Here is a 26,274-nt window from a genome sequence, read left to right as displayed (position 1 = left end):
AGAGATTTACAAGCCAGGAACGCCTCATGATGCAATACGCAAGGAAAGAAAAGATTTACTGCCATTTTACTTTGTATTTGAATAAAGTGAATAAATAAATGGTCTGTGGAAAATGCATTTAATCCTGGGAACTGCGTGCACAGGAGTTTATTTGGTGTTTACCCCCCCGCCCCCGGCTGGCTACTTATTTGTCATGGCTGCCTAGTATGAGCCTTAGTGGAAAGCCCTGGGAATGCGTAAATGTCAAGTTCGATTTTAGATTTACGACCCCCCCCCCCAAAAAAAGTCGAAAAACCGGCGTTAAAAAAAAAAAAATTCAACCGCACAAATGGCACTCACCTGGCCGGTGGACCGGAAACAGAATATTTTTTTTATAATGGCCTAATCAATGAGCTCACTATATAGTCCTCTATAAAGAATTCCCTAGATGCATCTTTGAACCTGTCTTATTAAGAGAGCGAATGACTGTCTACAGCGACCCTTTTAACAAAAGAATTAACTTGCTTTCTAGGACATTCGACAACGTTAAAAACGTACCTACAGATGGAGAAAGTCTATTTATAGATTTTCCTTTAGCATCACACCCCTTTTTTCCCTTTTTTTTTTTTCCCTTAAATGTTAGTTCACAATATTCATTCCTAATAACCGTATACAGTTTATAAACCCATGATTCTTCAGTCAGTCATATGACCAGTGTGTGTCACCCACTGTAGCTGAATGATCGGCATCACGCGAGAGTCTGACCTGGCTGAAGTTCATGTAGATGTACTCGCGGGCTTTCTGGTGCAGCTCTGTGCAGCCAATCTGCTCGGCAAAGTTGGCGATGCCAATGGCGTTGCTCGGATCCAGCTGCTGCACCAAGAAATCGCAGCAGGCCTTCACCACGCTGTCGATCTGATACATCACAGCTCCGTTCATCACGTGGATGACGCACTTCTCTCCGACGGAGATGCTTGCCGTGTAGGCAAACTCGATCAGCCGGCTCATTACCTGTCAAGACAAATCACACGTTGCCTGTTTAGCACTAGAACATTTGTTGCGTGTTAGGTTCTTAATTCTAGTTCTGACAATGCCACAGCCGTCCATGACGGGATCAGTACGAAAACGGGTCATGTTGTCTGGTTGGGCCTGATGGCATTCGTTCATATTCTCATTTTGTTTCTCAGACATGTCATGGGTGGGTGGGAACTGGCAGGTAACCAAATTAAGGAGAAAATGAGGATATGTCTGTGATGACTGGTCATGGGAACATTTTTTTTTTTTTTCCTTTAAAAAGGCGCTCCAGCTTCTTCAAACTTCACTTGGACGTTACTGGCTAGCAAATGAAGCTCAAAGGGCAATAAATGTTTTGAGCACTTAATAGGAAAGGAAAGAAGAACGTTTTACCAACATGTCCCCTCTCTCTAGGGGGCCCCCCATTAAATGTAACTAAAGACGCACTACCAAAGTCTCACCTGCTGCACCACTCTTAAGCCTAGGTCACAACCGGCCATACGTGCTCCTACGGCCGGTCTACGTGCAAAAAACGGAAGAAACGCACGGAGGGCGCGCGTGTGACGTGCTGATTTTCGAGCCGTAGACTGGCCGCAGAGTTTTTGTCACGTCAAACAAACTCTACGGGCGCTTACGTTTTTTTTCAGGTTGCAAGACAAACTTACGGCTAACGTGCGTCTTTCTCCATGAACAAAAAAAAACGCAGCAATTTGGGAAACGCCAAAAATCGCACGGCCAAAAAATCGTACGTCCGGTTGTGACCTAGGCTTAACAGAAATAAGCAACATTCTACACTTTTATAGGAATTAATTCAGTAAAATATTACACAATGACCTTCCATTTGGCACAAATATACCGACACCATATTGTCTTTGGATCACTGTGTTTAATCAGTGTATTCCTTGACATTTTTTGATTTGCGTGGAAATTTTATATATTTCTTTAATTTATGATCCAGCTTGAGGGCAAACTGTACGGAATCCAGTGACAGTTTTGCTTTCATTGGAGGGGGGGGGGGAATCAGACAATTTTCCCTGATCACAAATGTAGTCGATCAGCCAAGATATCAGTTGTCCAACCGCGCATCCTTTTTTTTGGTCCAGTTTTGCCCTGGATGGAGCTGAGGCTATGCAGCGAACATGTCCAGTTTTTCAAAATGTCCTAATTTTCATCTACATGCTTCAAAGAACATCTATAACACTTATCTAACTTTTAATTAAACAGTCCAATACACCAAAGTGCAGTAATAAAAACTGACTTCCTTTTCATGATTTCATTGATTGTTTGCTACATTAAGCGAGTTTCTGCCGACCCTTTAAATGGGACATATTAATTTAAAAAAAAAAAAAAAAACACAATTGTGCTTGTGCACATGCATTCAGGTATATGGAGCCTTTCAACCCACAAACTCTGAAATAAGACAACCCGTTCAGTTTCTTTGTCGCGGCCTGTTTCAGAAAACGTGTCCTTCAACAAGCTGTTCAGATTTGGCTCCTCTTTCTATGTCACAAGTGGAGCTCGTTAGCATAATCCCGCCGTCAGATCGGAGTAGCTCCACTCATGGCTTGAGCACTGGCTTTGTGAATAGATAGTTTTCACATGACGTCACAGTTGGGGATTCCCTAGTGGCGGCCATCTTGCGGGTCAAACTTACCGTACGGGTCACTGATCACACATTGTAACGCGCAAGTACAAAGTCTTCAAAAGAACCCAATCAGGCTATTTAAAGCTAGCAATGGTGCACACCTGTTGTATTCATGGCTGTCGTAATAGGTCGGATGATGTCAAGCGGAGCTTTTATGGAATTCCCACTGTACAGGAGCATGAAGGCGAGCAAACAAAGAAACTCCGCATACAAAGGAGAAATCTATGGCTTGCGAGAATCAACCGCAAGGATTATCAGCCTTCCAAACACAGCAAAATCTGCTCCGATCATTTTACAAGTGGTAAGTTGTTTAAATAAACAATCGTGTTTAAAGGAACAGTCCACCGTACTTCCATAATGAAATATGCTCTTATCTGAATTGAGACGAGCTGCTCCGTACCTCTCCGAGCTTTGCGCGACCTCCCAGTCAGTCAGACGCGCTGTCACTCCTGTTAGCAATGTAGCTAGGCTCAGTATGGCCAATGGTATTTTTGGGGGCTGTAGTTAGATGCGACCAAACTCTTCCGCGTTTTTCCTGTTTACATAGGTTTATATGACCAGTGATATGAAACAAGTTCAGTTACACAAATTGAAACGTAGCGATTTTCTATGCTATGGAAAGTCCGCACTATGACAGGCATACTAACACCTTCTGCGCGCTTCGACAGCGCACTGATACCAATGCGCTGCCGAAGCGCGCAGAAGGTGTTAGTACGCCTGTCATTATAGTGCGGACTTTCCATAGCATAGAAAATCGCTACGTTTCAATTTGTGTAACTGAACTTGTTTCATATCACTGGTCATATAAACCTATGTAAACAGGAAAAACGCGGAAGAGTTTGGTCGCATCTAACTACAGCCCCCAAAAATACCATTGGCCATACTGAGCCTAGCTACATTGCTAACAGGAGTGACAGCGCGTCTGACTGCGTCTGATTGACTGGGAGGCCGCGCAAAGCTCGGACAGGTACGGAGCAGCTCGTCTCAATTCAGATAAGAGCATATTTCATTATGGAAGTACGGTGGACTGTTCCTTTAAGTTTGTTTTTGGAAACCAAAACATCGTGTAAACAATCTCTGGAGGATGCCTAACTATAATACCACTAATGGATGTAAAATTTGTCTTAAATCAACTCGATATTACACACACACACACACACATACATACACACATTTTATATATATATATATATATATATATATATATATATATATGCAGTGTTGAGAGCTCTAAAATTCCAATGTTTACATACCTTGGCTGTAATTAGGACACGACTGTCACTTGGTTTTATATGGTGGACTTCACAGACCCAGCCACAGACAAAATAATTGTATGACTCCAGCGACTTGTATGCTTTGAGGTCGTCAAGTGTGTAGGCACTTTTACTATTCACGAAATAGTTCACAATATCAGGGTACGATATGGATGGCAGCCCTGCATAGTCACTTGAAAATGCATCTTTGTCCACTTCGTAGGGGTCAATTCCCCCAATCAAGGCCAGTTTGGCTGCATACCGTTGTCGTGAGATGTCGTCCAATGTATCCATATACTTCCGTTTGCTTGATTTTGCCGACATTGATCTTTATTTTAGAAAACTGACTATATAACTTTATAAATTCGTCCGAGATAACGTAGCCGGTAATGGCGATGGTCCGTTTTGTTAGCCCCACAAGATGGCGGCTGGAGGGCGTTCCCCGGAATGCCGTGACGTCAGTGAAAACTATCTGAATAGGATTAAATTCACGATTAGCGTTTGGCTGGTGGAAGAGGTGGGGGACTGGGGTGAGCACTTGCTCATTGTCGTTTAAACAAACAGGCGCTCAAATCGGCCGTTTAAACGGGGTGAGAAGGGAGCTGTGGGGCTTTATCCTTGTCGTGTTTTGACTATGTTTCCTTAAGACCTCCGGGAACTGTCAAGTTGTGGAAAAGGAGTATCATACGTCACCTTTTAAGATTTATTATGAGCATGATCATGGCTCATGCACAGGGACACATTCTGAAAAGTTAGTTTGAGGTGATGTGATATTTTTCTCTTTTCGTGTCACCATCAGGCAGTACTGTATTTGTAGCCATCCTGCGAGTTTGGCTTTTTCCTACATTCGAGACGCGTCTTAATAGCCGTGGCGCCACACTGAACTTTTAATAAAAGTTTTCTGTCACTGCTAGAGTGTCCTCGCCAGTTGTCTGTGGTCGCAAATGCACTAAATTGCCTGGCAGTGCGCGTATTATGTGACCTAAAACTGCTGACCTCAGCTCACCCAAAATTTTTATATGCTGCAACAGCCAAAAATCATTCCGTATAAACCTTCAATGCAAAACGAAAGAAGTTTTGCCGAGTGACGACATGCGAGGCAAAATAAACCAAAACCTGTAAAGTACGGCTCTGTAACGTAGAAGAACAGGGCTCCGTAAAGAAACCATAATTTTAGTCCCATTACAGTACTAGTACTGGTAGGAAGTCTGGAATAGTAGAATAAAAAGGACACCAGACCCAAAGAAAATACTCTGACTGATGAGGTGCTTACTGAAATTGAAACCTGTTCTCTTTAGCCACGGTCCATAGTCCGTCTGACATGCCATGACACATCAGCGTGACTTCAGTTACGAAGTCCCTCATGGCATGGCGCAAGATCAGATCTAATCTTCAGAGCAGCACAGCTGGTGGTTGAATCTCTCAGGCCATGGTGATGACACTAGGGCTGCACGATATCAGAAAAATACGCGATATTCGATAACATGACTGAATATCTCGATATCGATATGTATCACGATAATTAAATATATACTGTTTTTCTTACCTCTACTCGCCGTTCTGCCCTGTATCTAGCATTTAAAAAAAAAAAAACACCCAATGCATCGCTTCCATTCCAACATTATTTTTTATTGGAAAAACATGGCTACACCTGCAATGGTGTCCATCAATCATCTTTAAATCTCTTAATTTTTGTGAGCGCAGCAGAAAACGTCTTAAGTTGAAGTAAACAAAAAACTGAAAACTACACTACATTTAACATAAAGCATTCAAAATGGCAATTTCAGCGGCTCCCGGGAGATGAAGGTGAGCGACACAGATTCACCATAAACTCAAACACAATCTGTTAATAACACATGCGGGTGAGAGAGCAGTGGTGTGTGTGTGAGAGTGAGCGAGCGAGCGAGCAGTAGTGTGTGAGAGAGAGCGAGAGAGAGCGCGGTTTTCTGTTTTTATGCTGCTGTACAGCAGTTTGTGTCCCAGTGAGCCGCCCCACCACTGTTTTACAGGTACATGTCTTGCAAAGTACCTGAGTTTGCAGTACGTCATCCCTCCTGAATCCAAAGTACTTCCAAATAGCAGACGTGCATTTTTTTTTTTTGGAAACCAGTTCCTCCTCACACAAGTTTGTCTCCCCACACTTGCTACCGCTTCCGCCATCACCACGAGGCTTTTACTTGTTTTGCAATAGGGGGCGGAGTTATCCCGCGGCACTTGTTGACATTCAAATGTGATTGGACGGCACAGAAAAATGTGCCTTTTATCGAAATTTAAGTAATTTTTGCGGTACGCGTATCGCAAACTATGACATCGCGATATCGATACTTTTTCGATATATCGTGCAGCCCTAGATGACACCACACCACAGGTGAGTAATGAGTGTGTCAAGCAGTAGCTCCTGATAGTGTGTACTAGTCTCTGGTCTGGAGCAACAGGTTGTGCAAGAGTTTTTATTATGTTAAGCTCATCACTGCGGTGCGGGAAAGTATTTTATTAAAAAAAAAAAAGATTTTCAGTATTTGCAAAAAGGAATGATGGAGAAAATAATTTTATTGAGAAATAACTTCATTGACTCCTTTAACATGCAGGTAAACCCAAAGTCTACACAAGCTGGTGAAAAATGATTTTTTTTTTCTTTTTCTAAAAGCATAATATGTGCAGCTTGCCAGTAAACCTATTATAGAAAAGGAACGTGACCCAATTTTCACGTTTCCAAGATAGTCCCTCCCCCCCGAAATATTATTTCAGGAAGGTGTTGCACGGAGATCCTGTCCTCTGAGCGAAATGCCAACAGGTGGTATTTCCTGCTGAACACAGACTAATGGAGTACGTGAACCAAATAACCCTTGTCCTTAAATGCATGTAGACATTAGGAAGGAAAATAAAGCTTGGAAGGAAGTAGCCGAGATTGTTGGTGCCTCTGGTGGATTAGAAAAGGCAAGTCGCCAGGTCATCACAGGGCTGACACATAGACACAGACAACCATTCACACTCACATTCACACCTACGGTCAATTTAGAGTCACCAGTTAACCTAACCTGCATGTCTTTGGACTGTGGGGGAAACCGGAGCACCCGGAGGAAACCCACGCGGACACGGGGAGAACATGCAAATTCCGCACAGAAAGGCCCTCGCCGGCCACGGGGCTCAAACCCGGACCTTCTTGCTGTGAGGCGACAGCGCTAACCACTACACCACCATGCCGCCCAACATGGAAATCAAACCACGTCTGTGAAGATTCTCTGTCATCCAGGTACATAGTAATCTGTGGTTGGTAGAAGAGAGCAACTTCAACTGGTGCGGGAGTATGAGAGAACTTCCAGAAAACTGGCAGACATCTTGGCCAGAGAGGATCGTTCATTTTTGTCAACCTGGAACGACAATCACTGAACAGAGGTGGGTGTCTAAGACATCTTTTATCAGCCACCTACAATGCAGCCATCAGAATTCTGATTCGGATTCTATGATGATCCATGAGAGGATAAATACTTGATACTCCCTATTAGTCAGACAGAACTGAGGAAGCCTTTCGGATGAGAGGTGAAACGTTTTCAAGAATCTTCAAGCAAGTCCAGTTGCTCTCTTCTACCAACCACAAATCAAACCACCGAACTTCATAGGGATTAGTGCATTATATAACTTGCATTTAACCAGTTGGCTTCAGAAACTATAAAGCTACTATAAATTTAAAGCTAGACTGCCTTTCAGATTTTAAGTGTAGGTCATAAAAAGAATTTTCCCGACACCCAATTATTTTTGTTTAGTGGACCGAAGCTACTGAATTCGAATCACAGACTTCCAATTTTATTAGCTTTAAAAAAAAAAAAAAAAAAGCCACGTGGCCCTAAATTCTCTGCTTGCTTTTTTTTTTTTTTTTCCCCCTGCTTCAACATGACTCCATTAAAAGATACTACGTCATGTGTCACATGGTGGGCTTTCCCCGTTCACAAATTTGAAACCAGAGAGAAAAATGGAAGACGTGAGCGTGCGAATGAAACGTGAAAGACTGACTACGGTAACCGAAAGCGAGAAAAGACATCATGTTGCGAAGGAAAGGAAACGCAGGATCAACCTAATAAATATCGGCGGTCAGCGAGCACCTCGGTAGGGGTGGGCGATATGTATCGTCTGCGATGTCATCGTGAATGTTGTTTTGACGATGTGTAATTTTGCATTATCGAGTTTTTTTAATTAAGCCGCCAAAAATCAATACAGAGCGGAGCAGACCCGGCGCCAGACACGGACTGACGGACGGGCCTTGAATTGCTTTGGGGGGGGCACACATTTTATACGCCAAGCCAGGGCAACACAACTGTTTCTAGCAACCCAGGAGAGCAGCACAGACGTGACAAGTTAAATATTCTAAGAAACCTATAAAGCAACCAAAACAACTTTCCAAAATGTATCAAACATTGCTCAGCATATTAAAAGTTTTTTTTTTTTTTTTTTTGCTCCGCTGGCCTCACAACGCACAAAGCTGATTTCGGGTATCTACCGGAAGATGTCGTGATATGATCCCGTCCAGCAATAAAATGTGATTGGCTGAGACAGCTGCTCATTTACCCAGATACCATCTGAAGAAAAAATGCGATTGGTCGGTTGGTTCATTCCATGTCATTAACCCATTGGTTCCCAAGAAATATTAGTCCACGTTTATAGCAATGATCCAGAAATTATTACTAGTGTTTCTGTACTCACGGATAATAATGAATGAACCGATCAGCCGATTTCGAACAGTTTCAATACATTTTAAATTGAGCACATTTTTCTTTATTATTGTTATACTGAAAAACTTTGACTTGTAGTTTACGTTTTTTTTTTTGAGGGGAAAAAAAAAAAAAGAAGAAGCTGTGACGGGCTCCTATCAGGCCAAGTGCGGTCACTCGCCGGCCACTTTCAGGCATCTTTTTCGGATTACTGAGACCAGACCCTCTGAACATGAATGGGGAGATATCAATACTGGACTCTGTGAAAACTAACGGTCGCGAAGAGCATATGATTGAAATCGCCATGAAAAGTTGATTATACTTGAGTGTTAGGTTGGTTCTCATGACTCAGAAAAAGCTTTAAAATCCACTTTTCTCGTGGATTATTTTGACACTGCGCAGGCGCAGTACTTCTATAACGGCAGGAGAGGGACAGCAGAGCACGAAGCTGCAAGATGATTGGAAAGCTGTTGGTTCAGATCGACATATGATTGGTTGTTGGCAGCGGAACAGGCGGGATATTTGCAGACCTGTACTGCGGTCAGAGACGGTTGATTAGAATGTTTGCTGCTGTTACGAACTGTCAATTGAATTATTCATTTTTATTAATTTAAAGTTGTTTAAGAAAATAAATATGGCTTTTCCTTAAATACTTGTGTCACTGCAATGATTCTTTTAGTCATTGTAATTATCGTCAAAATATCGTTATCGTTAAAATCCTAAAAAATATCGAGATATTATTTTTTGCCCATATCGCCCACCCCTACACCTCGGTGTGATCAGCTGTTCGTTTAGCGACAGAATGATGGAACTGTCAGTGTATGGTCAAGGTCAACCTGTAGATGGCAGTAATGCAACACTGTGGATGCCAGCTGCCATAAAGCCCAAAAGATGAAGACGAAGGCAAGTGTGTGCATGCGCACACGGACTTCCTCTGTCTGCTTGACTGCGCGAAGCGAGTGATTTCATGCACATTTTCTAGGGAATCCCCTCAAATTAAATAACTTCCCAGCCACAGGATGGCCTGATATTTTGAGAGATTACAGAAATAAACCTCACAATGACTGACTGACTAAATTTCACTGATTTTCGATTTCCTAAAAAAATAAGGCCATATAGTTTTAAAAAAAAAAATGCAGGATACTAAATGTCTACAAGAGGCAAACTACAAGCAGCAACACAAGTGACTTGTCGCTTGCTAGTGTTCATGTGTAATCAAAGAGGAAATAGTTTTGTATGTATTATAGTGCAAGGGCACAAAATCGACTTGAACAGAATACAGCATACGAACCATCAAATTGTGTTGTGTATTTCACATCAGTAAATCGCTGCATTGTCTTGTGACAGTGATCTCAATAATGAGATACGCGCTGCAGTTACGAATACATATTTACTCCTTTCTTTGACACCGCATGCCCTGCGCCAGAAACACCACGACATTTATTATGATGCGACTCTGCTGGGTGCCTGGTGGACAGCAGTGAACCAGCACTTTTTCATTTTACATCATAGTTATGATCGAATATCAAACTTGACGTGCCTGTTGGCCGGTTTCATCTTTCACGTTTGCGTGTGTTTGAAGTGCATGTGTGTGCAGCGCCATTCGGACTAATTACCATGCACCTGTTCCTGATTAGCGTGCAATCACAGCGCATACATATAAGGACTCTCAGTAACACGTAGACTTAAGTATATGCTCTGTGCCTTGTATCTATTTTGTATCGCTTTTCTGGTTTTTGGACTGAGTATTGTTACCTCTGATGTCCTATCTGTGTCTTGCTCTGACACTGCCCCCCTCTTTGACTCCATTTTGGATCTGTTTGCTAGCATGCTCTCAAAACTCTTCCTGCACTTGCATCTGTCTATTGCCCTTACATGACAAACTGTCCAAGCTAGTGGACTAATAAAATTGTTTATCTAGTTTTATATTAATTGAACATGAGGACATATTTTGAGGGCCTGAGAAGGTACTGAAGATTTAAGAGGTCGGAGAGGAGACTAAGGGGATTGAGAGGGTGCTTTGGGTTCCTCCAGGCCACTTGAAATCAGCTGAGTGCATCTTTTCGAACTGCTTGCTCAGACAGTGTCAGGAGTGGTGTAACCTACACACTGAGGAAAATGCTAGCCACCCACCTCTCTTTTTATATATATATATATATATATATAAAGCTAGTGTCACTGTAATCGACAAGGGAGAGAGTATGCCACTCCTCCCTCCCTGAGAGTACGGCCAATTTTGCTCTCTTGAGCTCCCAGCCACTGATGGCTATGGCATCATTGGGATATGAACTTTCCTCAGAAGTCCTGAAGAGGGCTTTCTGCACACGTTGTAGCTCTACTGCTAACATTCATTCCATCTGTAGCAATATAAAACTATACACAATGCTCTTTTATTATTCAAATACATCTGCATACTAGTCATGTATGTAACTAAAATTACGCACTACTACTTGTAAAGGAACTGACCACACATGGCAAAATTTCTAAAAAGGTAGCGGTCATTCACTCACCCGGGGGTGGATCCCTTCGATAGGCACCACCTCCATGCCGCACTCCTTCAGACCATTGGTGAACATGGCACGAAAGACGGGTGAGGAGGATGCCAGCACCACCTTATGTGCCACAAAGTCCACAGCCTCCAGGTCGTTGTATTTCACTCGCAGCGTGACATCACAGAGTTGCTGCTCGAGCCGCAGCTCATTCATGATGGCAAAGGCAGCTGCGGTGTGGCTCTCGAGCGTGTAGCTGAACACCCGGTGGCCATTGCGTGTCGACGGCGTCACCTCGGCCTTGCACTCTGTCATTCCTGACGCCGCGTACATGCTCAGCGGCGCCCGCGGCCCGGCGCCTTCATCCTCACTCGCCAGTGCGAGACGCGTACAGAGAAACCAAGATTTTACAAAGTTCTGGCCAAGTTATCTTTCTTTACAAGAATGCGCAAGCAACATTAGGGAAACACCTTCCTTTATAGCGCACTGGCTTTCTCTTTTTATGCTGAAACGCTCTCTTTACGGTGCGCTATCGGGCACAAACTCCAGTCTGTGGATCACCTCCATGTCGACATGCAATGTATTATCCATTTTGGAGTTTCTGGAAACGAGGCACACCTTTTATTAGAAAGCCTGTGGTCTGCTTACATCCTAAACATCGTCCTGTTCCACGAGGTCCATTAATCAGAAAAAAGGAACTGTAAATGAGCTCTGAAGGAAGGAATCTGAATGTGACTTGCTGTTGCAAATGTAGTAATGGCAGTAACAGAAGAAACTTTTGAGAGCCACAGTAACAAGAATGGAATGGCAATTCCAGGTGGATGGGAATCAGCTTGGCGGCCAAACACTCGGCACGTTTAAAGCTCCTCCTGGATTGGGACTAGATCAACACAGACTTTCTAAAACGCCATTTCAAACAAATCTGTCAGGTCGGAATCCGCTAACAAGTCGTATTTCAAAAGGCTTGTTAAAAACTCATTGCTTCAATGACTTTCTCACTACAGCAATCAAATCTAGCTGGTTTCGGGCCAGTATGAGGGGAGGGGGGGGGAAGTGCCAGAGGTTATTTAGTCCGTTCCTCCACCACCACGGCTGATCACTCCGGGACTGAATGGCTTGGAAAAGGTGCTGGGTTTCAATCTAGCGTCGTTAACTGCTTGCTCGAATACCTAAAGGGAAATAAACAGAGAGAGGATCAGCTGACTGAAATTGCACGCACTTTTACATCACATCCCATCCCCAGCTTTCTAAGAAAACGGATATTTATGTCCACACATCCAGGCTCCGCTATAACATTACCAACACTCCACATACCTGCATGAAATCAAAGCAAAAATACACATGGAAGTAAATCTCTGCAAGTCTCTCTTTCAGGAACGCACTGCCTGTTTACTCAGCGTGAGTGTGAAACTGAGACGGAGCTGCTATTTCGAACAGGTTACTTAAGCAGGGCCTCGTGCCACCCTGTCAGTGTGACTGCAGTTTCTTCGAGTCATATGTTCTCTCTGACGTCAGTTGAAGCGTGGCCAGCTGAAAGAATAGACGTGTCTCAAATCAGCCTCCTGGTGCATGAACACGTCTCCATAGTAAACTAACTGATTAAAATGTATGTAATGCCTTGTTGTGATGCTTTTAAAATGAATATCATTAGTAACAACCAAAATGAATTAATAAAGCAGGGGGGAAAAACATTTTGTTTTATTATCAAGCACAAAACTATCGTTAAATTGTGGCTTCTGGATCCTGGAAAAAGGTGGCCTTGCCCGAGGGCTAGTCACGCGTGGAACCCCGGTTATCTGGGTTGTTTCGGTTCATCTGACTCCGTGCTTGTTTGCTCGCTGAAATTGGATATTGTTGGAATCTTACAAAAACAACTGAAAGTGCAGAGTTGTTTGGAAGTTCAAGTCCATATACAACAGGACATTCGGTTCACGAATTTCTGAGAAAGGACACTAATTCAAAGCGACAGTGGGTGCATCAGTTGCCCCCTAAAAATGAAAAGTTCCTCCGATCATGATGCATTTTTGTTTTTATGTTCCTTTTGGTAAGAAAACAGACTGGGTGAAATATTTTTTGACAAAATTCAAAAGTTTAATGGTGGCACCAGGAGCTCAAAGTTATGGAAAAAGCTATTTTATGACTTTTTTTAATGACAATTTCAATCACTTTTCATGAAACATTATGGCACCTTATAGAGTATACCAAATATCTTAGATACACATTTTTAGTACATATTCTAAATATATTATCAAGCACAGTTTGAGTTTTAGCTGTTCACTGAATCATTGTTCAATGGAACTGGCGGCGGCGGCTGTCACCACTATGGTCCACGGTTTTCCGGTCGAGACAGTTGAGGAATATAAATACCTGGGAACCATTCTGGACTGCCAACTGAGGTTCTCTTCCAACACAGAAGGGATCCTGAGGAAGTGCCACCAGAGGACGTACCTACTAAGGAAACTGAACTCTTTTTCTGTCAGTCAGAACATCTTGTTGACAGTCTATTATACATTCATTGAAAGTGTTTTAGCTTTTTCTATATGCTGTTGGTATTACTCCATTACTGTACAGCAGGGGTCTTCAATCCTATCCGCAAAGGGCCGGTGTAGCTGCAGGCTTTCATTACAGCCAAATTGGAGGCTCACTTGATTGTTGACTGGAGAGGAGGGTGAAATGATTAAACAAGTGAAATCAGGTGTAGCTCCTGCTTGGTTGGAATGAAAGTCTGCAGCCACACTGGCCCTTTGTGGATAGGATTGAAGACCCCTGCTGTACAGGATAGGAACCGCCTGCATAATGTCAAGGTGCGTTCTAAGATTATTGGACTTCCTGCTCGCCACCTGAATACTGCGTACGAGCAGCAGGCTAGCGGCCTGGCTCGTCGAATTCTTAAAGGAACAGTCCACCGTACTTCCATAATGAAATATGCTCTTATCTGAATTGAGACGAGCTGCTCCGTACCTCTCCGAGCTTTGCGCGACCTCCCAGTCAGTCAGACGCGCTGTCACTCCTGTTAGCAATGTAGCTAGGCTCAGCATGGCCAATGATATTTTTTTGGGGGCTGTAGTTAGATGCGACCAAACTCTTCCACGTTTTTCCTGTTTACATAGGTTTATATGACCAGTGACATGAAACAAGTTCAGTTACACAAATTGAAACGTAGCGATTTTCTATGCTATGGAAAGTCCGCACTATAATGACAAGCGTACTAACACCTTCTGCGCGCTTCGGCAGCGCACTGATATCTGAGCTCCGTATCAATGCGCTGTCGAAGCGCGCAGAAGGTGTTAGTACGCCTGTCATTATAGTGTGGACTTTCCATAGCATAGAAAATCGCTACGTTTCAATTTGTGTAACTGAACTTGTTTCATGTCACTGGTCATATAAACCTATGTAAACAGGAAAAACGTGGAAGAGTTTGGTCGCATCTAACTACAGCCCCCAAAAAATACCATTGGCCATGCTGAGCCTAGCTACATTGCTAACAGGAGTGACAGCGCGTCTGACTGACTGGGAGGTCGCGCAAAGCTCGGAGAGGTACGGAGCAGCTCGTCTCAATTCAGATAAGAGCATATTTCATTATGGAAGTACGGTGGACTGTTCCTTTAAGGACTCGACTCATGCTTTGTTCCCAGCATTTGAGCAGCTGCCATCTGGTCGCAGGTTCCGCTGTCCGGCCTGTAAGACCCAGAGGAGGAGAGCAACCTTTGTTCCAAGTGTTATTCTCCTCCTGAACTCTAAGAAGTCTAAGACAGTTACAATAACTTCTGTACAATACTCTAGTGCAATATCACATGTCCTGATGTGCAATATTACAATATCACCTTGTCACTTTAACTACAATGTCACTCTAATCATATTGTCGTTTTAATTTTATCTGCTGCCTTTATTTTTTCTTTTACTTTGTTACTGGCAATAGGCCTGCCACTGTACTGTATATTGTACATAATGCGCTTTTTTCCCCCACCCATTTTTGTGATTTTTATTCTTTTTGTGATTTTATTTTCTTGCTCTTTTAATGTACCGCTCTTCGCCCTTCTAATTGCCCTTCGGGGATAAATAAAGTTTTGTCTAAGTCTAACTACTTTTAAACAATACAAATGTATTATGAATCACATTAATGCTTCTCGATCCCTTGCAAAGGTTCTTAACATGATCTCTGGGTCACAAGAAATCAATAAACGGAGTCCAACATTGTGATTCAAACCTTACGCGAAAACATTAAAATAAGTGTTTTTTGGCAAAAAATGAACCTCATGGTGCCACCATTAGACTTTTGAATATGGGCAAAAAATTTTACAGGATGTCTTTATTGGGGAAAAGGAACACCCAAACAAAAATGCATCAGATTTTATGAAAGTGAGGGCAACTGATGCACCCTATTTAACACCACTGGACGAAACATTCATTCATTCATTATCTCTAGCCGCTTTATCCTTCTACAGGGTCGCAGGCAAGCTGGAGCCTATCCCAGCTGACTACGGGCGAAAGGCGGGGTACACCCTGGACAAGTTGCCAGGTCATCACAGGGCTGACACATAGACACAGACAACCATTCACACTCACATTCACACCTACGGTCAATTTAGAGTCACCAGTTAACCTAACCTGCATGTCTTTGGACTGTGGGGGAAACCGGAGCACCCGGAGGAAACCCACGCGGGCACGGGGAGAACATGCAAACTCCACACAGAAAGGCCCTCGCCGGCCCCGGGGCTCGAACCCAGGACCTTCTTGCTGTGAGGCGACAGCGCTAAGCACTACACCACCATGCCGCCCCTCTGGGCGAAACAGTCATAATAAAAAAAAAAAAAAAAAAAAAAAAAAACAGACTGGCCACTTTATTCAGAACACCATCCATCCACCTGCTGTTTTACGCAGTTCTCTAATCAGCCGATCCCTTGACAGCAGCACGATGCATCAAATCATGCAGATACAAATCAAGAGCTTCAGTTAATGTTCACTACAAACATCCGAATGTGGGAAATTATTGTGATCTCAAAGTGACTTTGACTGTGGCATGGGTGCTGGTTTGAGTATTTCAGAAACTGCTGATCTCCTGGGGTTTACAGAATGGTGCGAGAGACAGTTCTGTGGGTGGAAACAAACGCCTTGTTGTGAAGAAAGATCAGAGGAAAATGGCCAGATTGGTTCGAGCTATATCTAGGAAGGATATAGCAACTTTTCTTTACAACCGGAGTGAGCAGCAAATCCTCTCTGCATGCAACAGCAGAAGACCATGTCGGGTTCCATTTCCACCAGGCAAGAACAGGAATCTTAGAATCAAGAACGAGTTCCTATTAAAGTGGATGGTGAAATGTAGAAATAAATACAAAAAAGCAGCACTTCTTCTCAGGATGTGCTTTTTACGAGCTGTGCCCAGGCCATTATTAAAAAATGTTCTGTTTCCGGTCCACCAGCCGGGTGAGTGCCGTTTGTGCGGGTGAAATTTTTTTTTTTTTTAACGCCGGTTTTTCAACATTTTTTTTTCGGGTTCGTAAATCTAAAATCGAACTTGACATTTCCGCATTCCCAGGGCTTTCCACCAGCCATGACAAATAAGTAGCCAGCCAGGGGGAGTAAACCAAACTCCTGTGCACGCAGTTCCCAGGATTAAATGTATTTTCCACAGACCATTTTATTTATTCACTTTACTCAAATACAAAGTAAAATGGCAGTAAATCATCTTTCTTTTCTTGCGTATTGCATCATGAGGCGTTCCTGGCTTGTAAATCTCTTATTTTTGGTGCATGACACATTCACGCAGCTGAGCATGCTATGAATTAACAACGACAACGGTCTGCAGTGGGGCTACACAATTACACACTCAGCGAACATTTCTCCATTTGTGTATGAAAATACACTCCAACCACTCAGTTTGGTTTCATTTACAACCAACGGTGTCTTTTGATGCCAGCACGTAATTGAACAACAAAATAGTAAAGATTCAGAAAAACAAATCATTCAGTGATCATTTTAATAGTGTAATTTCATCCGAACTAGGCCTAACGGTCGATTTAGAACTACAAAAAGTCCGTGTGTCGGACATTTTAAGTACCTTTGTAAAAGTTTTGCAAATGTTGCAGTCAGCATTTAAAATGCTAACTTAAAGTTTTTGTACAAGTTTCAGTTGATTAAACTGTCATTTTATTAAATGTGTCTGCTTTTGTAATAAAGTACTGAAAGAAAAAGCAAACACAGCATTGTGATTTCTTATCCATCCATATATAATTTTAAAAAAATTAAAAAAAAAATCCCTCCCGACTGAAATTTTTTTTGCTCACCCGGTGGACAGGAAACGGATTTTTTTTTAAAAGGATGGCCCCACTTTCCTTGGTGTTTTCACGCTCACTCACTATCGGTGGCAAACCAGAGGTTAAACAGGTAAATCGGCGATCAGAAGCTTGTCTTTAACTAATTTTATTGTCCTCTCATTGCTTGTTTGTTTAAACTGATTCACTCTGAGCGAACGAACCAACTTTTTGAGTTGGCTCTTTTATTTTAGATGAATTTTTAAATTGAAAAAGCAAACGATGATCTGCATCTCTGCACAACTGGATGACGGTAAGAACAACTTTAGTCCAGGTATCCTTGCGATTAGCGGGAATGGAGTCACATGACTCCATTGTTTAAAGTCGGGGGGGAAAAAGAAAAGCACTCTAACAACTGCCTTTTTTTTTTTTTTTTAAATAAACTGAAGCGGTCTTGTCCGGATGATAAATGACCCGGATTGCCACCGATGTGTTCAGTAAGCAGGAACAAGTTGCACCCAGTGGTGTAAAATTCTTCGGGAACAAATCCTATTTAAGGGGTGTTCACACGGCAACTTTTACTCCAGTGTAGCACCGGGGCTGCCCCGGTAGAGCGTTCACACGGTACAAAGTTATACCGGTGTAGCCCCTGAAAGCTGCTTAAACCGGTGCAAACCCTGCTCAGGAGGTGGTTTAAGAAATTTACTCTGGAGTAAATGCTAGTTTGCGGGGCAGCACCGATTATAAAATGGGACGTCTGAACGCTACAGGGGTAGACTCGCTACGCGTGAGGAGAGTTGATTTACATATGGACATAGCATAATTTGCTTCCAAAATGGTGAATATCAACAACAGAACTGCATGTCTTCATCCACGTTGTTTTCCCGGTGCTTGGTGATGCCGTGACAACCGTCCACGTGGCCATGAACGACACGAAGTCGTCGATTTGTTGCCGAATGAATTGTAGAATGCGTTGTTTTCGTGCTTTCTTGTACTTGCGCAACCTTTCCTTTCTCTCTTTTACGGTGTCTGATAGACCACAACGTAGAAAGTTTGTCTGGAGAAGTATAAACCATGGTTTTTCGATATATCAATCACAAACAAGGCGGGACAAGGAAGTACGTTTTCACGCATGCGCATATTTCATTTCCGCATTATTACTATCGTATAGCACGGTCGCAAAAACTGCCGTGTGAACGTAAGTGGGGCTGCACCGGTGTGAACACGCTTCTCTCTAGTAAGCAGGTTTGTGACGTGTGAACGCTCCACAAAATGTACACTGGTGTAAGATATATCGCAACAAAATACATCGGTGTAGCATCGATGCAAATATGTGCCGTGTGAACACCCCTTTAGATGGGCAGTTGTGCTGGGGCAAGCTGTTCCAGCGTGAATGCCCGTGTAAAAGCAGCTTTAAACTCCTCCCTTGTTGTAGCTTCCCCCCCATTACAATCTGTAACTTTTTTTTTTGTGTGTGTGGAAATCCAGCAATGTGTAATAGTCACCCCAGAAAGCCCCAGTGTGCTTCCCAGTCCTATGTTTGTTGCCTGAGAAGGTATCAGAGTCTAAAAAGTGTTAGCTAAACTAATATGGCATGTGCGCTAGCTAGCGAGTTAAAGTGCTGATGACACGAACATGACTCTATGCAATTTCTTAAATAAACTATACAACATGGCAAACATGTTAGATTTCTGTTATAATTACGTGAAAAGAAGCTGTTGTTACGCAAATATCCAACTTTTAATTGCACAGCGCAAGAAAACTGGGTCCGTGGCTCGCGGCCATGCTGTGACGTCAGCGGAAGAACACGCTGCGGTTCGCTGGCTGTTCTACTCTGGTTCTACTCAATGGAAATGGCGCATGAAAACGCCGGTGAACTCTCTAGTGCTAGCTCTTCCTCTTCTGGGAGTCTAGAACTGTGTTGATCTCTTCCGAATAGAATCTATGATAACCTACCCTCTTTACCCTTTGCCTCTCGTTGCTAGGCGGCAGTTACATGAAAGCCGCAAGCTTTCACGAGCAAATACATGACTGATATCACGCCGACTTTATGATTACATTTATGATTATCATGTAGAATCTATAGCTCTACGTACCTTTATCTTATGTCGTTTCACAACACATGTTCTGACAGGAGGACTGTCTTTGGATCCGGCATAGCTACTAGTAGACCCCCTCTGGAATACTGGCAGTGTTGCCAGATTGGGAGGTTTCCCGCCCAGTTGAGCGGTTTCAAGTGCATTTTGGTGGGTTTTGAACATATTTTGGGCTGGAAAACGTCAGCAGTATCTGGCAACAGATACTGCTGACGTTTTCCAGCCCAAAATAATGTTCAAAACCCACCAAAATGCACTTGAAACCACTCAACTGGGCGGGAAAAATCCCAATCTGGCAACACTGTGTAGGCACTGCTGATGGTAGTAACACACATTTGTGATGAACTGAACACCCAAGAGATTCTTTTAAGCTGGGAAGGGTGTCAAAACAATCCAAATCGAAGTGTTCAGAGCACAGGACAGATGTTGGTGAGGGCTGTCACGAGTGCGCCTGACTTGCTTCACCCACTTCGCATGCAGCTCGGGATCTCTGGGAAACTTGAATAAACTTACCCCATCCTTGGGTTTTGGAGCAAAAGCCGGCAACACAACGCGAAGGCATAATAACTAATATATGAGTGATTCCACGCTTATGGGTACTGAAATGGGGACATGAACTTATTCACCTAAAACCATTTCTTTTTTTACCATCAGGTCACAAAACATGTAATCTTTAATGAATATGTTAAAAGATAACTTTAATTTTCTGAGATGTAATAAAAACATATTTATATGCCAAAGTCAAGCCTATGAGTTCCAAAATGATGTCTGTTACATTACTTCTGTTACGATTGTCCATCTCGCGTCTGTTACAAATTAATTACAATCTAGCTATATACCATGTTAATCTTATTGAAAGAATGTGTATGTTTATTCTACTACACGTTTATTAATTATATTTGCTAAAACATCACCTTCCTATGTTTCAAAAAGTAATTCTACATTGTTAAAATTGAGAATATATATGTCCACAACACTTCTGTTACGTTCTGACTTTGGCATATAAATATGTTTTTATTACAGCTCAGAAAATTAGTTATCTTTTAACATATCATTCATTAAAGATTACATGTTTTGTGACCTGATGGTAAAAAAAAGAAATGGTTTTAGGTGAATTTTTAAAAATAAGTTCATGTCCCCATTTCAGTACCCATAAGCGTGGAATCACTCATATAAGCCGCTACTTTTTTCCTAGGTTTTGAACCATGCGGCTTATACAAAAGTGCGGCTATTCTGTGGATTTTTCTTCCACCGCTAGGGGCGCTCTAACCGGAAGTAGAATCAAAAATAAGATAGATGAAAAATCAATGCAAAGAAGAATTAGCAGATCTTTAGCAGATAGAACACGCACGACAAATTACTAACTGGTAATTATTTTCAAATCCAGCGAAGATGATTAAAGTGACTTGTGGTTTCAAACACAGGAGAAACGAAGGTAAATAAATACCGGTTATTTTCTCTTGGTTCTGTTCCGTTTTAATCAGCAAAGTTGCTGCCGTGTTAAAAGGCACTGTTCGGAAAGAATCTGTTCAGGTACATACATGTACATTTACAGTACAAAATCGTTCTGTACATGCAGTAAATATCTAATTTTTCAACATAGATATCTGCGGCTTATAGCCCGGTGCGGCTTGTATATCTTTTTTTATTTTATTTTTTTTAAAAAATAGAGCGGATGCGGCTTATATACAGGTGCGCTCTATAGTCCAGAAAATACGGTATGTATGTGTGTGTATAATAATAATACTAATAATGACAAACTGAACACCTGTCACATCAACAATAAACTGGTAAGTTAGCAGGAAGGTTCTTTCGCTGACGTCATATAGCTCCTCCTCCTCTTTCGACTCCTGGGTGCTGCAGCCCCGTCAAATTTGCCCAAATAGCCGCGTTTTTTTATCATAACTTGTAAAATAGGCGCCTTCGTGAATTAATATATGGATCATCGGGAATTACTTTTTATGTTATAAAACATCGCCAAAGATGTCAAAAACGTGTCATCAGCACTTTAAGTGATTTTCAATTCCGGCTAAAGGAAACTAACAACTGGCAACATTTTCAGCTCTGAGACATGGTGGGGTCTCCTCAGATCACATGTAAAATGATTCAAGTCTGATTAGCTTGTTTTTTTCCTCTCTCTCTCTCTCTCTCTCTCTCAATGTGACATGACTCCACAGTGTGTGTTGAGCTAGTAAGAGATGTGCTGCTTATGACTCATTTACACTGCTGTTTATATTGCTCAGATTTATCAGTGTTTCCATATAACAGCATGTTCCTCAAGACTGTCTGTGTCTTAATGTGCCTTGTACAAACTGTTCTGTTCTCCGGGTCGCCAGACTGCGAGTCAACCGATGTGTGTAGTGCAGCATTTGGAACGAGTAGCTTGTGCTAGAATTTCAGCACCGCTGCGAATGCATCGAATTTAAACCTGTGCACCAAATGCTTGATAAACGTCAATAAGGACTGGATTATTTTGTCTGTTTCTGGTTGTTGAAAGTCTTCGTCTGTCTGGCAGCTATGACTAACAAAACAAATAACCCGGATATGCCCTGGTGGAAAAACCTCACAGGATCTTTAAGGAGCCACGAGATCCTTAAAGGATCTTAGAAAGCTCTTCAAATGCAAAATTGTTTGTAAAGCTCTTCAAGGATTTGACAAGGATATTTTAAGGATCCCCTACAAAGATCCTCATAATGATGCTGCAAGGATCCTTCGCAGGAGCTTGTTCAGATCTTTGCTCGGATCCTTCAGGATTTTCGTCAAGATCTTTGCAAAGATCCAACAAGGATCCTTTAAAGGAACAGTCCATCTGAGCTCCGTATCAATGCGCTGCCGAAGCGCGCAGAAGGTGTTAGTACGCCTGTCATTATAGTGCGGACTTTCCATAGCATAGAAAATCGCTACGTTTCAATTTGTGTAACTGAACTTGTTGCATATCACTGGTCATATAAACCTATGTAAACAGGAAAAACGTGGAAGAGTTTGGTCGCATCTAACTACAGCCCCAAAAAATACCATTGGCCATACTGAGCCTAACTACATTGCTAACAGGAGTGACAGCGCGTCTGACTGACTGGGAGGTCGCGCAAAGCTCGGAGAGGTACGGAGCAGCTCATCTCAATTCAGATAGAGCATATTTCATTATGGAAGTACGGTGGACTGTTCCTTTAAGACCTTAACTGGAATCCTCAAGGATTTAATCAGGATCTTGTAAGGATCCTTGTCAGGATCCCTGTCAAGGTCTTTACGAGATCTTTGTGAAGATCAAATGCAGATCTTTCAATTCATAAGAATTGGAAAAGGATATACCAAGGAATCCTGAATAGCCAATATCTTAAGAGGATCTCTGAAAGAATCTTTCATGATTTTCAAGGTTTCAAAGATCTTCAAAGGATCTCTTGGTCAATCAGTTGACTACTTCGACTGGAAATGTCAGTGTATAGGTTATGATGGTGTCAAAGAATTTTGTTTGGAACTGAATGTGGTTTTTGTTTAAGAGCCTTGAAGATCTGGGCAAGAAGCTGAAAGAGCCTTGAAGATCTTTTGAGGATCTTTGAGATCCTCACAAAGAACTTTATGGCTCCTTGAAGAAGATCCTTAAAAGACTTCCACCAGGGTGAAACCTGCTTGTTTCAGGTGCCCGGGTTAGCGATCCTTACAGACACACACCCTTCCCTCCCCTAGATAGTAATTTGCTATAAAGGGCACCACCAGCAATCGATTTGAAACACCACCCATGTCTTGTATAGCCTACAGTGTAAAGGTTGCATGGAAATGTACCACAACAACACGAAGCAGCTCCGCACATTAAACCAAACTTTGCTCTAATGAATGACTTACTTTTTCAAAACATTTTCTCCCCCCCCCCCCCATTTTAGCTTGAGACCTAGTTTTAAATTGAAATTTTTCCAAATGCACAGAATCAAAGGAAGTAAGTTAACTTGCACTACTTCCTGCTGCTGACATGTGTGACCCCTGAAAATGTGCTAATTTTTTTTTTTTTTTGCCTTAATCCTGAATTTAAACTAGGAACTGAAACAAGAAAAATTCAATATGCCAGTTTTTCCGAGAGGGCCTGTACCCAGTCGCCATAATCGCTCATTCTGAACGCAGCCAAATATCCATTTCAACTCGCACTGCCAAGCCAAACTCTCGCCACGTTAATCATTTAAAGCATGATGCGTTTCAGGATGCACTTGCACTCCTTGTTATCGGCTCTGCAATGTTAAAGCTGATAATTCCACTGAACCCTGCAGTAAGAGGATGTGATCCAGGAAGAACGTTGCATCAGAGGAAATCGGGGCACAGCGTGTCATTTTTACTGAAGACTATTTTAGACAAGACGGTCGTATTGCACTGGACCTTCACCTAATGACCCCGTGTACAGATTTGCGTGTGCGCGCGTGTTTCACTTGATCGAAAGCACGAGATGCAGTCAGCAAATGTGATCTTTTTTTGGGGGGAGTGGCAAGTTAACAGTTTTGGCAAAGTGCCATCAGCAGTGACTCAACAGACATAGTTGACTTTAATAAAGTGGGAGGAAATAAGAGAATGGAACACACTGTCCAGCAACAAGCCAATAACAACTACACGTATACTAAACTTGCACACTCCCTGTATATTATTAATTGTGTGGTAAAACAAAAAGCCAAAACATTACAGTTTAAATATTGGCTTACAGCGCTCTCGGTGCAAAACCTCGGATAAATAATGACACCTCAGCACCAAGACGTAATAATGGCACTCTTTACCAGAAAGAAAAATTCTTAATCTGGACATTTCCATTCCATCCACATCATACAAACTGAATCTGCGAGGTGTTCGTGTTTTTAAAATGTGCTGTAACATATCAAGAGAACTTTTTCCTGGGTTTACTAAAAGTAGCGTTTTAATTTTATGCTTGTTTTTAGGATGTTGGGCTTTAGATTAGGAAATATTCGAGAAAAAAACTTGTCTGGTGTCTGAAATCGCTCACTTGTTCACTACTCCTTATATAGAGATCTTGCATGTGACGTCACAGCTGATCCAGATTGTAACAGACGCCATCTTGTCGGTCAAACGCCATATTTCCGCCTTCTGCTTCTACTTTTTCTTCTGGAAAACCCTACTATATACAATTCTACTACAACGGCTGCGGCTACAAGCTCTCCCTACCTGTGCACGTTTTTTTTGTGTGTGTGTGTGTGTGTGTGTGTGTGTGTGTGTGTGTGTGTGTGTGTGTGTATTTTTGCGTGTTGTTCGTCTGTACCAGACTTCAATATCCACTACAACCGTATGGACTTACTGGACATTGGTTTCCAGCAGAAAATGACAGTTTGTAGCGATTTCCATCGCATGCACAACATTCCGGACGAGATAGCGAGACCAGCGGGGTCTCCATGGATTGTTATCGGGTCTGGCAGGCGAAGGAGGCGGCGCCGGGAGAGGAAGCAAAAGCGAGGCTGCAGGCAGAGCCGGCCTGTTGGCTAAGCTCAGAAAACAGCCACTCAAATCTCCACTGCCAAGCCTCTCTCTCTCTCCAACGCCAGATCCATGGTAAACAAGACGGACGATTTGGAATTACAGCTGGAATTACCTTATTCTATTCTACAATCGGCTGGTCAGTGCTATACTAGATACTACTGATATATCTACTATCAGTACTAGTAATACTTAAGTGACTTACCCATCCAATGAGGATTGTTATTTTCTTGTTTACAAGATGCCACATCTGAGGGCGGCTAACAAATCCTGAATTTCTGTAAAGATAACTGTCCAGAGATTTATAAGCACGCAGTGCTTCATCACTGAACAGCGAGGGAAAGTTAATGAGGTAATTATACACGTCTGGGTATTCCACCTCTGGCAGTTCCATATCCACTGACACGGTCGTGAAAACTATGTCCGGTAAGCCATAAGGGTCACTAATCTGTAGGTCGTTTATTTTAGACATGTATCTAGTTATCTGCTCATTAGAAAAATGAGCCATGTAGTCCGTCGGGTGAAATTTATCCATTTTGTACACGAGTGCAGCAGTATTCAGCGGTGTTTTTTATCGACAAGATGGCGGCTGTGTACTTCCCGGTCACGTGACTGCAAGATCTCTATAGGGAATTACTATATAGAGGACTATATCGTGAGCTCGTTGGTAAAATTAAACGCTTTCAGACCCTAGTCCATCGCGCTGGTATTTACATCATTACTGTCACACAATTAAAACGTGCCAGATCAGTCGGCTGGTGGGTTTTCAAAATAATAAACACATGCATGTATTTTTGTGACAAATCTGTATTCTACTGAGCGTCTTTCCGACACTAATCAATACAAAGTACCTGCATCTTTCAGTTCTTTTAAATCGACGCTGAATACTTTCTTCTTTGCCGCTGCCTTTTATTAAATCAAATTTGAGACTTTTAATTTGATTTCTTTCAGCGTGACCACAATGCACGATGGGATATATCGCTTTGGTTAGTGACCATCGGTTGTACACTACTTTTCATGATGCATTGTGGGATACTTTGAGTGCACTATGTAGGGTATAAATAATCCTCACTAAGGTTTCGGACAGCACTACAAAATGGTGTCCTCGCTATATAGTGAGTAGGGAGCGATTTCGGACACAGGGTTAGACTAGTCTATACAGCCTAACTATTCTATCCACATTTACTGGATATGAGTATTCGCAGGCACTGATAGCCTAGTAGTAGAGTAGCCAATCAGCTCATATACCGTGAGTAGAGGGAAAAAAAACATGGCGGAGCATTTTGGTGAACCAACCGAGGACAAAATTTAAAAACTCTACTTGAAAAACAAAGGTGTGGTAGGTGGTGTTTCTAAGGGCGGCCACGCGCAAATACAGCTC

General features: G+C 42.4%; 1 protein-coding gene across 7 annotated transcripts in view; it reads right to left on the bottom strand.

The window, feature by feature from the left end:
- keap1b (kelch-like ECH-associated protein 1b) overlaps positions 1–26,274 on the bottom strand; it is a 68,005-nt gene that overhangs the window by 33,744 nt on the left and 7,987 nt on the right. For 4 of the 7 annotated variants that reach the window (XR_009654496.1, XM_060918873.1, XM_060918878.1 and 1 more), the window contains exons 2-3: positions 11,108–12,255; positions 745–990 (exon numbers count right to left, since the gene is read on the bottom strand). Coding sequence is in view for 6 of the 7 variants with exons in the window: in XM_060918873.1 (XP_060774856.1) it covers positions 745–990; positions 11,108–11,419 (558 nt within the window). In the remaining variant the exon portion in view is untranslated. Of the gene's footprint in view, positions 1–744; positions 991–5,920; positions 6,117–11,107; positions 12,256–12,400; positions 12,603–13,453; positions 13,476–26,274 lie in introns of those variants that run through there. The other 3 variants (XM_060918877.1, XM_060918874.1, XM_060918879.1) reach the window with 3 other exon arrangements.

This window comes from Neoarius graeffei, chromosome 4, assembly GCF_027579695.1.
Source record: "Neoarius graeffei isolate fNeoGra1 chromosome 4, fNeoGra1.pri, whole genome shotgun sequence".
Taxonomy (NCBI): Eukaryota; Metazoa; Chordata; class Actinopteri; order Siluriformes; family Ariidae; genus Neoarius; species Neoarius graeffei.
This window is presented reverse-complemented; position numbering and strand designations above follow the sequence as displayed.